A 16,012-nucleotide genomic window follows, 5' to 3' on the forward strand; every position below is an offset into this window, starting at 1 on the left:
ACTTTTGTTTTATTACATGGGTGAGGGGACTGCACTTTTGATTTATTTACCCTTAGGTTTTTACATTCACGAGCCGAAATATGATTTGAGGAATGTCGCCCATTGCTTGACCATATGGACACAATTAACGTTCGATGATTGACCAAATCTTCAGCATGTCCTCTAGAGTGCATTGGATATGTTGTGTCTGAACAAAAGATATCAAAACATAACAATATGGGCTTGTTATCTGAGATGTGTTTCTGCTTATGTTATATCCACTGCACGTATGCAATCCGTTTGGTAATTCATCCAAACTTTTAAATTATCTCTGTATGATTATATTATTTAAAAACAAGGGTTAGAAATACCAAAGATGCTCATGTATCCAGTATAGTTTTCTTGACCATTTCTACCTCCTTTGTTTTATGCAGACTAGTTTTTGGAGTGTTTCCATTGCTTTTCATCCATCACCCCAGCTCCCCTGACTATCCTTTTCTTGGATTTTCTTTGGTGTTTTTTAGTATGTGGGGGAAAGAACCTTGGGTTTTTGGTAAATCTACGTTTTAATTGCTGAACTTATCTCGAAATACTTTCTTTTTCTGTATCTGTTTACTATAACTACAAACCTATCATTTTGTGAGAAGAAATGGTGGGTCTAAAACTTCCAGAAAATGTATTTACTGGTCCCAATTACTACTACCTATCTTTTTCTGAGTTCCTCTTAGTTTATTTTCTTAGGATACAAATTGAGGGGTGCAATAGAAGAAAACAGATCGCAGCCCATGGGTAGATCCTTAGATTGTGAACTCTTGATCAGACCGATAAACTCGGTAATTTTAGGAGGGGTGTAACTCTTTGCAATGGATATTTTGAAGAAGCGGTATATAGAACCGTGTGTTTAAATGTATTCACGATTACTGATTAGTTGTGCCCAACTTAGATTTACTTCTTTTGTTTCATCGAATTTTCCACATTTGATTTCCCAGTATATACTAAAACTCAGCCTCCATTTGTGTCTACTCGACTCTATGCCTGTATCGTTTAATAACTAACAGCTCTTAGAAGGTTATTTGTTAATAGGGATGTTAAAATGGACGGATGGGTGCGAGTACGTATCTCTTCCCTCATCCCCAAACCCATCGAAAATTTTCATATCTGCCACCTTATCCATCACCCATTCCTCTAAATACTTCATTCCAATGCCTGCCTCTTAGTGGGATATCATTCACTCTAGATTTACTCCCTCTGTTTCATTGAATTTTTCACATCTAATTTCCCCGTATATACTAAAACTTGGCCTCTAGTTGTGTCAACTCGGCTCTATGCCTTTATCATTTAATAACTGGCAGCTCGTGGAAAGTTATTTATTAATAGGATAGGATGTCAAAATGGGTGGGCGGGTGCGAGTATCCCTTCCTCATCTCCAAATCCATCCAAAATTTTCGTACCCACCACCTACCCATTACCCATGTCACTAAATTCTTCATTCCAATGCCTGCCTCTTGATGAATAGGATACTATTTGGAGCACTGGCACTGGTACTGTTAAATTGGCTTGGATTACATGAAACTTGCAGACTGCAGTAGAGTATTACCAAATGATTTGATTCATGGGACTATCTGATAAGGACATAGCTGTCAATGATGGGCTGAATTAACTTTATCATCTTATAGACAGTTTAGAGTATTTCCATCCTTCATGTTTACCAGTTCTGTCAGAAATTGAAAATCTCTTTATTCTTATCATGTTCTTTTGGGAACTTTAATTCAATTTTCTAGACACAAGCACTCAATGTAGTAGTCGACTTCAGCCTTTTGAGAATAAGATGTCAATCCTCAATTCCCATCACCCCATGTCATGTTTTCCAAGATAAACCTTCCTGTTTAACATGGGAAAACTTTTCTTGTTTATTTTATGCAATTGTTGCATAAACTTTGGGTTTTTTGGAATTGAATAAAGCAAGCAACAATTCTTGCTCACTTTTCTGATCACATGGTGTTATTGCTCCTCTTATGCAGTAGCTACCTGTGTTTACCAAACTTAGTGAAACTGTAGGACCTGTTTGGCAACTACTTCAAGTCACTCATTAAATAGTAATCATTTTTACTGTAATTTTTTCATGAAAAATATTACTTTATCTGTCCTCTTTAAATTGCATTGAAGAGAAAGTGAATCAGATTTTAAAAAGTGGTAATAAATAAAGAGAGTGAATGAATGGTGTAGATCAAATTAAAAGAAAATTAAAATGTATGGATGAGATTAAAAAAAAGTGATGAGTCATTGATCAAAAATAGAAATGATGCAAATTAAATGAGACGAACTAAAATAGAAAATGATGCAAATTCAATGGAAAGGAGGGAGTATATTATTCTTATGGGAATAAAAATCCATCTCCTCCGATTACATTTCAAGTAATTTTGAATTAAAATGTATTTTATGAATTAAAGGAAAAATCTTTGTAGTTGAGCAAGAATGAATATAAACTCGGGCCTTATGATTAATTAGAAATCTGAAAAAAATAACGCAGTACTTCCTCCGTTTCAAATTACTTGTAGCATTAGAAAAAATAACATTATTTATTCATCACTCTTAATTTGTGATTAGTTTTTAATTTATAGGTTAAAACATAGTCAAGTGAGATGTTTGATTCGTCGCATTGCAAAGATTATTCATCTCAATTTTTTATAATTTTTTATTATACATAATTAGAGATATTATAGATTGAATTGCATCGAAGTACGTGAAAAAACAAACGTTACAAGTAAGTTGGAAGGAATAGAGGAAGTAATACATAAGAATTAGACACCCACATGCTACAAAGCTGGAATTATAATTAAAGAGTAAATACACCTTAAGAAAAGTTTAGAATAGGAATCTAAAATTTTTACTATATTTTAACCAAATTTTTACTATATTTTAACCAATTTGATACTTAACACAAATTGAAATGAAAATATTTTATAAATTATGAAGTAAATTTAAAGGAATAGAAAAAGTAAATTTGCGTATGAGTAGGTAAAATTGTGAATTGACTACTTTTAACTAGAAAAATTTACTATACAAATATTGTACCAAATATGGGTACAATATTAAGATTCTCTCCATTACTTTTTTTTATTACTCATGGTAGGATTTTGACACCTACTTTAAAATAAAAAATATAATATCAAAATCCTCCCTATTTAAACTCTATCAAGCAATTATAACCATTAAATTGAGTAATGGATCCTCCATTACATTTTAACTTTTTAAGTAATGGAGAGGATCCCAACGCATAGGTACAAAAACCCATTTGTGTTTTGCCAACTGGGTATGTCAGTTGTCAGATATTGTTACTAATGTTGTAACACAAATTTTCTAATCAATCATCATTATTTGTAAATTACTACAAAAAGATAAATTAAATATTAATAAAATAAATAAAGATAAATTAAAATCTTAAAAGCCCATCCTACTAAAATTTTCCACATAAGGATGATTTACCAATATTACAAATAAATGTTATTTACTTATACTACCTCAATGATGTAGTAGTATTTGCCCTTTTCTTTTATTTGCTCTTAATTGGCGAAACAGTTTTAGTTAAATGATATGTTTGGCAACTTGAAATTCATTTCCAAATGTTAAATTGCGCCAAATACTATGTTTGGCAAATGTTGAATTTGAAAATGTGAAATTGAGTCAATTCCATAGAATTGCATAACAATGTAAAATTTGGTCAAGTATCAAAATTTACAAATTCCAAGTATATAGGTATTATTTACAATTCTTAAATTTGAATATCAAAAAAATTAAAGTTTATATTTTCAAATGAATTATATATTGCCAAACATCACCTAAATCATTTGTGAATTACAACTTTAAAGTTTAGGCTTTTCGCGAATTATAATCATAATGTTTTTTTTTTCTTCGAATTACACCTATAAAAGCATTAATATCTATAGCGTTAAAGTCAAATTACATGCTTTCAATCACGCCTAGACCATTGTGAGAGAAAATAGATTATAGAGTATATTCCCATATTATAATTCAATAACATATTTAATAGAGTATATAATATATCTTAATCCTTAGATTAGCTGTGATTTTTTTATCATATTAGCTCTCATATCATATTAAAATAAATATTGAATCAACTAAAAACTAAAATCGATAGTTAAAACTTGAAACTACATCTATAGCCCATTAGGTTATTGCATTGAGAGGAATATTAGCTTAGCTGTGACAAACTTTTTTTTACAAAAATAAGCTTAAAATATAGTAAAATTCATACTAATATTTTATTGAGGTTGTTTCATTGTAAGACAACTTCAATTGAGTCGGTCTAAATATAGTGAGACAGTTCTGAGAAAATTTGAGAACATTGAGACAAAAAAATCAAAAAAAGGAACAAAATAATTCAACATTCAACTTATTTCCAAAAGTGAGCGTGCAATTTTCAAATTTGTGGTTTGGGGTTGTTCGCAGTTAGTAACTGCGAACAGGTCAAAAAAAACAAACTAGTTGTTCCCACTTAGTAACTGGAAACAACTTTGACTTTTTTTTACCTGTTCGAACAGCTAGGGTTTTGAGAAATAGAAAAATGAGAAGGAAAGGAAGTTGTTGCGTATTTGTGCAGCTATCTGTTCGCAGTTACTAACTGCGAACAACTGTTTGACTTATTTTGACCTGTTCGTAGTTAGTAATTGCGAATAGACCCAAACCACAGATTTGAAATTTTTACGCTTAGTTTTGAAAATTGTATTATTTTATTCTTTTTTCTAATTTTTTTGTCTTATTGCGAGGAGCTGTAAAACTAATGCTATAGATTAGTCCAAATGAAGGTATACCATTATAATCCACTCTCTTGATTTAAGAAACATAAACAATCTCCAATTTATTCAATAATTTGCAACATTGTCTCCACTTTTATCTTGATTGGTATTCCTTGTTTCCATATTCATAGCCAATTGAAAGATTAATTACTCTTTTACTAAATATTTATGTTCTCCAACTACCGTGTTGTTCCTCATTACAATCTTTTAGTCCTCCAAAAGGCGTAACAGTTAAATCTGTTAACGATTCTGTCCCTACTAACAAGCTTTGTACTACTATTTCTTTTGTTTTATAGTGATCAAATAAAATAATCTGCATATTTTTTAATCATACCACCATCATTTCACTGATTTTGATATATTTTCGTTATTAATCCATTCCATAAATTATGCTCACATCTATCATCTATTGGTACCCGTCACTCAGTTTAGTCTAATTTGACACTAAAATTAAATCATGTTAAAAATTCTACTATGGAAAATTTTCATACCAGATTAGACCGTTTAAATCACCAGACCGGATGAGCCAAATTGTTCTACAACGGTCTCGTCTTGTCTGGTTTACGATTTTTTATTTTTATTTTTTATCCAAATTAATGTTTGTTTATAAAAATATTTTGCACCTACACTTATTAAGTATAATAATTTGAAATTACTTAATTACATCAACATCATTCAAGTATATATTATTATAAAAAATAACTATATTTTGAAATATCTAGGTAACGACCTATTATTTTATTTTTAAAAAACTATGATTTTCGTACGTAGTACGGTTTGCAGTTTGATCTGATTTGAAAAATAAAAACCGAGACCAAACCGTAAACCGAAATGTTTAAAAATCAGACTAAACCATTTAGACTGTAAACCACACCAAATAGCAAAATTACAGTTTAGTCCGGTTCAATTTGCGGTATAGATTAAACTTTATTTAGTCCTATAATGACATCCTTCTTAATTTATCACTATTTGTTCTATTTTTCCAAAAATCATATTTTTTACCGACTTTATCCATACACAGAGCTGAGTATTTAAGTACTTTATATACTATATAATGATATTAGTCACCATCTAATGATTGGTTTTAGTAGGCGAGAAAATGTATTAGAAAATGTAGTATTTCATCGTCATCAATTTTATAACCATGAAAAATATAATTATAATTTATAATTAAGTAAAAAAAATTTAAAAAGGGTGCAATATGTCAGGCTAACTGTTTGTTTAGATTAATGAAGAGTCTGGAAAAGCCCACGTCGTCTTCACATGCTATAATCTTGCTGTGCGTTTGCCTATTCTTAATTAGTGTACATAATATATTTACAAATTCGGGTGTGAGACGGTCTTTTTAAGAGACCATCTTTTATTTGAGTCGGTTTATTATATATTTTTTTAAATATTGTAAGTAGACATCAGAAATAATGTAAGTAGACATTTACGATATTGAAATAGGCATTAAGAATACGGTAAGGATAGTGTAAGTTGGCATTATAGATACAGTAAATAGACATTAATCTTTAATGGATTGGGCTTGAGATACGTCTCTCAAAGAGGTGGTCTCTCAAGAGACTAGTTGATATATATATATTATATCTTCCAGCTACAAGCCTATGTTTAAGTTCGTCATAGTATTAAAAGACGATGTAATATAAAAGGTTATGGGTTCGATCTCATTTAACTTTTCACTTTGATTGAAACATTTTTGCATTAGGTTAGGGGTTGGAGGGAGTATGACAAATTATATTTTTGAGAATAAAATTATCCACTTAAGCTTTTGGTTGTAGCACCATCATCAGTGTCACATGATTCGTTAATCTTTTGGCGAATCGTCAAAAGTGAAATATGATTAGTTTTAGACTAGTTTTGAGCGAATCAAAAATTCAAAAAGTAAAATATCTAGCGAATTATCTTACATTGAGTTTCATAACATGTTATACTCCTCCCTCCTCTGAACTTGCAGGTTAGGATATTGACACCAATGTTAAGAAACAGTCTAGTTGTTTGAAGAATAAGATAAAATTTTAAATATTTAAATGGTATTAACAAATAAAAAAAGAGTAAACTAAATAGAATAGACAATATGTCAATTATAGCAAACTTAAAAAAAAAGGGAAAAATACATCTATTTATTTGTCCCTATAAATAGCTTGAATCAAACCATTAATACTTTTGAGTGCAACTTTTGATCAACATTTCTTTCATTTGCCTCACAAAAAATGGCTTACACCTTTTGCCAACCAATAAGGTGTATTAGTTTACCATCTCGATCTCATCCAACAACTCTTAAAATTCAAGAAACTATAAACAAATTAAAATCACGAGTCTCTTGTTGTTCATCAAGAGTTGAGAAAATTCAGCTTAATCTCCTTAATCTTGTAGAATTATATGCTCATTTACAAGAATTAATCCTTTCTTTTTCGACCCAACAAGGAAACATTGTTGAAGAAGCCTTAGAAAGCTCGGTTTTACTACTCGATTCGTGTAGCCAAGCAAGGGACTTAATCTTAGTGTTCAAAAATCAAGTATGTGACTTACAATCTGCCCTTCGTAGGAAGGGGTACTCCAATATTGATAACGAAATAAACATGTACATGAGAATGCGAAAAAGGGTTGCCAAAGATGTTGCGAAAAGTCTTAAGGTGTTGAAACAAGAAGAGGGAAAATTCGGACTTAATGCTACTTTACTCGAGATTAATGATCAGTTATTAATGAACATGGTTATGATTTTTAGGGAAGTTTATAGTGTAACAATTGTTGTTTATAAGTCGATATTTATGTTATTGTCTACGAAAACAAAGACAAACGGATGGTCATTGATCGCGAGACTTGTAACAAAAACTTCAGGGGATGGTTCTAACAACAAGAAGGTTAAGGGAATCCTTGATGAGGTTTCTAGGCTTGATTTAGCCTTGAATGATCATACGAAAATCGATGTGATGCTCGTACGAGACAACATTGAAGCTCTTAATGCTAGCTTGCAAGTTCTAGAGGGTGAACTTGGGATCTTATTTAGGTGCTTGGTGCAAAATAGAGCGTCTCTTTTGAACATTCTTACTCATTGAGTTTACTAATAGTTGTAGAGATACATACATACATACTTTTGTGTACTTTATTCATTTTGGCAATGATTTTTCCATTGTCTATTCATTAAATTGTGTATAAGTGTGTCTATTCGATGGAATTAAAGCTAAAGATTTACTAGCATGTTTTTTTGGTTCGGGTTATAATGGTTTATAGTAAATCACTTATTAAAATTATGTGTATTTATTATATATATAGAGTTACAAATGATATTTGATATAAAATGTTTAAAATTACAATCTCTTTGTGCTATAAGAGTAAGATTGTGTACATTCAAACATTGTCGCCTCTATATGCATTTCGCTACCAATATGCTTCGAGCCCTTGACTCCTACACTATTAATATTTTAAAACAATGAGCAGATGAAGCAACTTACTTACAAACCAAGTTCACTACTAAAATTACCAATTGATATTAATAAGAGTTTATGCTAATAAATTAAATTGATTAAAAAAAAAAGCAATGGCACGAGCCTTCTCATATCTAGCACTAAATATTTATGATCTCGACTTTTCATCAATCAAATTTATTATTCAATAAAATAATACATTTAATATATGAAAGTTTCTAACTTTTTTTAGATTACAAATTGTTGCGACAGACAGTCTCTTTGAGAGACGCATTAGATATATAGCCCAATTAATACAAATTAAAGAGAAAATAAAAATGTAGAGTTCTTGTTTTGTAGTCATTTATTTGAAAGACAGTCTCTTATAAAAGTAGCAGTATTTAGATTTAAAAATAACAAGGTTAGGCTACACTTAGAGCACATGTATGGAAGAAAAAACATGTTCAACGGAGTGGTGCACGATAGGGCAGGTAGGGTGGGGTGGCTTTCGAACTTGGGTTTGGTAAGAGTCTTACGGGTTAGGCTTAATCAAAATCATATGTGACCCAATTCACTTTGGCCACTCACCTCTTAGACTCATTTTGCAACGTTTACGTTAAAATGTTCATATTGAAAATCAGCATATTGCAAATTAAAATGCATTAAATAAGAGTCTGTTTTTAAGTAAATCCATTTGTTAAAAGCCCACTCCTTTATTCAAATGATAAGCTTGATCAATTTTAAATATTACAAGTCATGAGCTTTAAATAGGTCTCTATTCTCTACCTATCCATCCAATTTATATTTTTATAGCATTCATGATAAATAAATCATTAAATTTTATTTTTAATGTTTTTTTTATCATTTATAGCCAAAAAAATATCATCATCTCACTCATAATAAAAATTCAAAATTATTCACCTTTTTTATCCTTTATATTCCACCTCTTTTCTCTCTCCTATATGATCTATGTTCCTTTTATTTGACACTTAGTATTATTTTCTGAGTAACAACTACTTTTTTATTTAAATGTTTCCATTCGTTATTTTGAGTTATTTTATTTATTGTTTTGATAAGGAATCTTTTTAGTTAAAAGTATGTCACAAATTTTAAACAAAAATAATCTTATCAATTGTCATTTTAATATTTTACTGATATCTATGGCTTCATATATTTTACACTAACTCTATTTTAACATTTTTATATTTTTATGGTCCCTATAATTTTCACACTAACTTTATAAAAATATTTTTTTATTAGTTTGATTTTTATATTTTTTTCACTAACCCTCTTCAAATATTTTTCTTTTAATATTTATGATTCTCACTTTTCTTCTACCAAATTTATAAAAAGGAGAAATGAGTTATTTAGAAAAAAACAATTAAATAATAGAAATGATTTGTTAATATTCATGAGCGGGTACACCGATAAGACATCTTAGTATCAACCTTTAACAATGATGAACTTCCATATCAAATCATGAATTGATATGTGAAGGTAAGGACAATTTTTTCCCACTACCCATTGTACGGTGATTTACGGTCACATGGATTTTTGCTTAGTTGTCTTATTTATTTTTGGAATACTATTTATTTTTTATTTTTAAATTATATTTTATTATTAATTTATAATATAAAATATAGTCATGTGAGATTTTATTTGATTCATTTTAATGTAAACTTTAGTAATATCAATTTTTCATAATTTTTAATTATACATAATTAGATATATTAAGGATTGAATAAGTGTATTGGACAAAGTGCATAAAGTAAATGAGACACTTAAGATGAATAGAAGGGAGTAGTATATTGCAGTTTTTCGTTCTAAGATAAAGTTTTGTATATAAACTAGTAGTTCCTTTGTTCTAATTTACTACAATATTTACTTTTTCATGTAGCTTTATGTATTAAGTTAATTTTTAATATCTTTAATTATGTATAATAAAAAATTATAAATTTTAATATTAATAATCTTTGCAACTAATTTAGAACGAGAAAGTATCACATCAGAATAGAGTGCATCTTTTTTTTTAAAAAAAGTGAAAATAAGTGATTTAAATATAAAATTAAGAAATATTAAGTCTGGTGCAAGGGGATTAAATTCATACAATACTTACTTGTTCTATAATGCTTGATGTACTTACTTTTTAAGTGTTAATTGTTACATTTCTTTTTTTTAGCAAAAAAAACAATTGTATATATTTACTTTACTTTTATTTATTTTTTTCATCTTGATTTTCTTTATTCATTCATACCCATCACCAATGATATTATTTTAGTATTTTTCTAGTAAAATTATTTTTTCTTATAGTTCTTATGCATAACTGAAATATCACCAAAACAAACTATGTATATAACTAAGTGATAGCTTTTTATGTATTGTGAATTTGTGATCTTTTCAAATTTCTATTAAAATTTTTCCTATGATTAATAATTAACTTATGGAGGCTATTAATATTGTCACCAATCCATATCTTAAGGTGTACCACATGATGCTGCAAGGGACAAGGAGACAAAGGGTTACCATTAAACAGCTTAATTACTACTCCCTACTTCTTCGGCTTATTTTACCCTTTTTGCCATGTTTGATGCCCACTAGAGTAGCCCACTAGAGTCACAAATATTTGGTATGGTTCACATATAATTGTTACATAGAGTTGTTAGTTAAAGTTGTTGGTTGATTTGATGTATTGACTGATAAGTTAATTATTTGCACTAATTGTTTAAATTCATTGTTAAAGAGATGTTTAATTATAAATTATTTGTTGGTCGTTGGTTGTTTATAGAAAAAAAGTAGGCTAATAGTTTAAATGCAATGAAAAGAACAATTATGATTAGTTTTTTCGTTTTGCTTAAAAACCATTCATCAAACACTTTTTTGGTTATTTGATACAAGCAAATAATCCAAGCCAACTAAGAACCAACAAATAAAACTAATCGTCAAACAATCTCATTGTCCATGTTGTCATTTTGCAGCCAAAAAAGGTGTTTGCATCACTGTAAAAATCGTTTCAACCTCAAGATATGCTCGATTTTCTATCATGTTATCTCACATAAGAATTATTAAGATTAGAACTATAGATGCAAATATGACCCTCCTCATACTTAGTCTTACATTCCACTTGAAATGAGCAAAGGTGAGCAAGATTTAACTCTAATAGCATGTAAAAAATCAACTCAATTATAAACTTAAGTTAATGGTCAAAACTCTTTATATATTCTGTACTCCACCTACTAACTGCAGTCAAAATTGCATTTTTGCTCATACAGTTTCCCATTGGTTGGCATCAATGACGCAAATAGAAGTTGTCTGCTATGTTACTAGCTTAGCTATATTTACTTATTGAATAAACTAACTGCCACTAATAAATTTTAAGTAGTAAAATTCAACATACTTTTTTATAAATATATTTTATTTGTCTAAGAATAGTAAGTAGTTTACTCACTGAATCAATTAAATTTTTTTCTTAAATTATAATAGGCATACAGAATATGAAGCTAATCATCAACACCATAAATTAAATTTCCAAAGGTTATGATCATTGATTGGCTCAATTGTAACAAATTCAAGGTGGTATAATATGATTTTCAGTCCCACTTTTTTGTCGTATTTATTTTGCATTATTTAACTAAAAAACTTTATTTTATAATTTAAAATGAAATAAAGTAAATAAGTTGTTTCATAACATTGTTACCAGAAAAAGGATTGTTAGTTGAGTTTAGGAATATCCACATTGAAAGCACATGCAATTTTATCACTTTGGCTTTAGGATTTTCTTGTTCTTATTTATTTTTTTAAATTTTGATGTTCTTTATTTTGATGAGCTATAGACTTAAATGACTATATTAAAATGTCTTATTTAATTATCTACACGTTGTTCAATTTATTTGCTATTAAAGGTCAATTAAAAGCAATCTCTTTGTTATCTAACAAAGGTAAAATTGGATACATCCACTATCACAAACCTCTTTTTTATCATCAAATTAATGTTTTTATTTAAAAAAATTATGATGATTAATTTATTGATAAAAGAGACAAAATATACATTAAAATTAACAACTATAAATTACATAATAATAGGGGTCAAATAGCAATCCAAATTAACATCACCAATTCTCAAATGCTAGTCTCATAGTGAGACAATTTCTATTTGGTTGACCAATTGTAGAGTTATTGTTTTAAAGTAATTACTTATAACCTAATTAAACTGATTAATTATAATTTTAAAGTGATCACTTTCTATACTCTTAAAGTGATCACGTATGGCCTAAATTTTATTATTACAATCTCAAAGTGATCAACTAGAAAAAGTAACTAATTATATAAGCTCGCCTTATAGTGAGATGGTCTCATACTAGACTTGATAAATGCAAAATGCAGAAAGATTGAATAAATTGAGCTTTTTTTTTTTTATAAAAAATTCTCAAAATAAACTTCGAAAAATTTTAATTCTCAAAAAAAGCTTATTCATTTACGAGCCTAAGGTCAAGTTTGTTCCCTATTACTAACAACGAACAAGAGAAAAAAAATTTACCATGACTTTGTTCGTTGTAACTAACAGTGAATCAAGAGGGACAATATGAACGTCTGAAAGGGAAAATAATTTAAAAACAATGCTTGTTTCTTATTGATAACAACGAACAAACTAATTGTTATTTTGTCCCTTCAAACATTATGGCATTCTCTCCCTTTTGTTCGTTGTTATTGACAGCGAACAAAGTAATTTTTTCTCTTATTTGCTATTAATAACTTATTTATTTAATCTTTAGGCTCAGATACAAACAGCTTATTTTTGGAATTAAAATTTCCTGGAATTTGTTTTGAATTTTTTTATATAAAAAAACTTATTTATTTAATCTTTCGCAAAATGCACATTTTGTCCTGGTCAGCTGGTTTGGACGGCCCAAAACCATGTTGCCTGACTCGGATCAGACCAAGTCCACACTAGCGAAGTGGGCATGTTAAAATAAACTTATTAATTGAGGCCTGTAGGCCCATTGGGCTTGAAAACGAGAATTCAATTTATATCTTTTAACCCAAATTACTGTATATAAGACGGCCTTATAATGAGTTGCGTAGCCTAGTTAATACAGCTGCCTTATAAGACAATCTAACAGTCAACAATTATTTTGTCAAACAGTCTTTGGTTATAACAATTAAGAAACTTCCACAATATAACTAAAAATCAAAAAAAACTAAACCCACTCGTGTGAATATTTTTATAGCACCGCTTTCCAAGTTTTTTCCTTGATACACAAAATCAAATTATATAAGAGCTAATCTCTTGAGAGACAATCTCTTTGAAAGACATATCTCAAGCCTAGCCCATTGAAGATTAATGTTTATTTATCACATTCTTAATGTCTACTTACATTATCGTTAATGTTTACTTATCGTATCCCTAATGTCTACTTTTAATATTTTAAATGTCTACTTACATCATTCTTAATGCCTACTTATAATATTTTACAACATATATAATGGGCCGGGCCAATCAGAGATGCTCTCTTTTCTATCATAATAATTTGTGATTATATAATTATCTTTCTATTATGGACTACACCAGGTTGTCAAAGCCACTAATTCACAACCAAAACATGCATGCAACAAAATCATTTTAAGAACTATTAGAAACAATGGATATAAGTATTTTCTTAACAAATTGTATCATAATCAGATATTGACAACCTTGATGAGCATAATTATATCTATATCAAAATCTTTGACCCGTTTGGTCGACTTGAATCCGACCTAAACTTGGTAACATATTTGTGTTCAATCTACTCTTCTTTTGTGCAGGATGGAATATTATCGAATTTATGTGCAATCAGCTCTTTTTTTGTGTAGATTTTATTTATAAACCCTCTAACAAATTTATTATCCTTCATCATCATCATCGTACCCAGTGTATCTCGCCCATAGAAAACTATGATCAGGGTTTGGAGGGAAGAGAGATAACTGCTCATACCCATAAAGGAGAGTACGGTCAAAGAGTCCTTCGGCTCGAGAATAAATGATAATTGTTGTATTCCATTTATTCTCGCCCTTGTTCTAACACCTAATCACATGAAATTTAAGTCCAGACCTAGCTAAGGCACAACTCAAATCATTTTATAAGACAATATTTGGCTTCTATTGGCTTCATATAAGTCTTATTTGAAACTTCCAAATAAAAACTATAAAAATAATTGTTGTTTAGATTCATGGCTGAAAGATTTAAACATAGTCAATCTCAAGGTGATAAATCAAAATTTACATTTAATAAGTCAATTAATGAGATAATACAAAGATATTCACCATTTTCCTTATAATATACTACCTTTTATTTACATAATCATCTACATACATAATACATATCAAGATGAAAAAACACTGATAATCCTTTAACAAATCCTTCAAAATTTGGATAATGTTAAGTGAATGACTCATCCTTTGAAATATAAAAATTAAAAGAAATATCATCTAAAATATTTAACACTGTCAAATATAAAAAGGATATATGCATCGACATTTTGAACACAAAAAGCTATCATGGCTATGACTATTGACTTAAGCTTTAATTATGACACTAAATCAATGATCTGAAAGTAAATTCAAGAGAGAAACTCGAGTGTGAATTAGTTGCCTAAACAAACACTCAAGATCTTTCTCAAAACCTTGAGTTGTTGTATCAAGTGCATGTAGTTTCTTACATGCAACTTGAACCCTTTGCCTAGTATTATCTGCACTCATTTTTCGAACCATTAAATTATTTAACACAGCTTCTACATCCTCTAATTCGTTAAGCTCATCTTCACCCTGACCTTTATTATTATTTTGCACCAATTTAAGTACTAAACCCCATTTGCTACCCTTATATAGCAAATGGGAATTAGTACTAGAAAAATACCAACAAATTGACCTAAAAACAAAATTACAAATCAAACTTGTCTCTCTTAGAACCCTAACAATTGCAATAACATATTGGTTATTATTTATCTTATTAAATATTGATGACTCTAATAATTTATTATCAATTTGCTTCAAAGAAACAATAAATTTACCCATTTCTCTCTTCAATTTCTTCACAAAGGAAGCATATTTTGTGATAGCATCTTCATTATCATTATCCAATTCACTACTACCATTAACATTGTTTCTTCTCCTAAGGCTAGATTGAAGTTGTGCAATATTTTTCCTTAAAAGGAACAAGTTTTCTCTTATGTTTTCACAAACATCAAGGAATGATATTGATTCTTCTAAAATCTCATCAACCCATGAAGAATCATTGTGCCTATTTAAGGCTTGTTGAGTTTGGGGTAGCTTTAGAAGATCTCCTATTGATTTGTAGAGCTCCGCAAGGCCTGGAATGGCCATGCGGAGCTTAGTGAAATCGAAACAGTTTGAAGAACAAACTTCAAGATTACGAAGTTTGTTGAGTTCTTCTTTGATTTTAAGAGTGGTAGGATGCGATCTTACGGGTAAACTGATTGATCTAGCATGATGGCCTTTAGAATTTGGCTTTAGAAAGAAACCTACCATATTTTTGTGCACTATTTAACCCTAAGTTTTATTTATGTGATTCAGATTAAAGAAAATGTGTATAAGGCTATGTTTCTTCCATCTTAGTGACCAGTACAAATGCATATATATAATATCATCGAAGTAAGGTCTGAAATAATAGACCAGAAAACTGTGGTGTCCAACAAGCATGTGAATCCAGGGTGGCTTACTACAATTATGGGGCTTTAATTTATCATCATGGCATGTCATTGACCCAACAAATATAACTTAGAATCTCAAACACAAATTCTTGTTTGACCCTTTTTA

General features: G+C 29.4%; 2 protein-coding genes across 2 annotated transcripts; one reads left to right on the top strand and one right to left on the bottom strand.

Annotated features, from left to right (window-relative positions):
• The first annotated feature begins 7,009 nt into the window (after window positions 1-7,009).
• Window positions 7,010-7,855, top strand: LOC130821744 (uncharacterized). The gene has a single exon (XM_057687528.1). The coding sequence runs from the start codon at window positions 7,010-7,012 to the stop codon at window positions 7,853-7,855; it is 846 nt and encodes a 281-aa protein (XP_057543511.1).
• Window positions 7,856-14,470: 6,615 nt separating this feature from the next.
• LOC130820883 (uncharacterized) lies at window positions 14,471-15,790 on the bottom strand. Its single transcript, XM_057686426.1, has one exon. The coding sequence runs from the start codon at window positions 15,722-15,724 to the stop codon at window positions 14,777-14,779; it is 948 nt and encodes a 315-aa protein (XP_057542409.1). The 5' UTR covers window positions 15,725-15,790; the 3' UTR covers window positions 14,471-14,776.
• Between the last annotated feature and the right edge of the window lie 222 nt (window positions 15,791-16,012).

Source organism: Amaranthus tricolor, chromosome 8 (assembly GCF_026212465.1).
Source record: "Amaranthus tricolor cultivar Red isolate AtriRed21 chromosome 8, ASM2621246v1, whole genome shotgun sequence".
Taxonomy (NCBI): domain Eukaryota; kingdom Viridiplantae; phylum Streptophyta; class Magnoliopsida; order Caryophyllales; family Amaranthaceae; genus Amaranthus; species Amaranthus tricolor.